We start from the raw sequence: 485 nt of genomic DNA, 5'->3' as shown, positions 1-485 counted from the left end.
TCCCCCTAACCCACACAACCCCCCCTCACCCAGTCCGTCACCCTCTTCCCTTCCTAACCCCTCCTTCCTACCCTTCCCCTCTCTCCCCTCCCCTATCTTCGACCCCTATCCTTCCCCCTCCTTCCCCCTAACCCCCCCACTTTCAACCCCTCTCCCATGACCTTACCCTGGACTGTGAGAGTGATGGGTCTGGACAGCTTGGGTCGAGTGTTGACCTGGCACTCGTACACGCCGGTGTCATTCCGGAGTGCCACAGCGACGTGTAGTGTGAAGGACGAAGTGGCGTTGTCGATCACCACCTGTAAAGAGGAGAGAATCAGTTCCTTTAAATAGAGTGGTTAGTGGGGGTGATGCGTGTAATGGGTGAGTGGGGATGAAGGCGAGGGGAAACTGTGGTGTTTTTTATGACGGGGTTGGGAGGTTAGGGGTTGGGGGAGTGAGAAGGGAATGAGTAGATAAGGAATTGGGGTAAATTTTGTCTGGTA

General features: G+C 55.3%; 1 protein-coding gene across 1 annotated transcript in view; it reads right to left on the bottom strand.

Moving 5' to 3' along the window:
- LOC119594534 (zwei Ig domain protein zig-8-like) overlaps positions 1-485 on the bottom strand; it is a gene marked incomplete in the record, with an annotated part of 82515 nt that overhangs the window by 21487 nt on the left and 60543 nt on the right. Inside the window, 1 exon segment of the mRNA XM_037943565.1 lies at positions 167-299. Coding sequence (XP_037799493.1) covers positions 167-299 — 133 coding nt within the window.

This window comes from Penaeus monodon, chromosome 34, assembly GCF_015228065.2.
Source record: "Penaeus monodon isolate SGIC_2016 chromosome 34, NSTDA_Pmon_1, whole genome shotgun sequence".
Classification (NCBI taxonomy): Eukaryota; Metazoa; Arthropoda; class Malacostraca; order Decapoda; family Penaeidae; genus Penaeus; species Penaeus monodon.
Note: the sequence above shows the minus strand (reverse complement) of the source record. Positions and strands in the feature narration are given on the sequence as shown.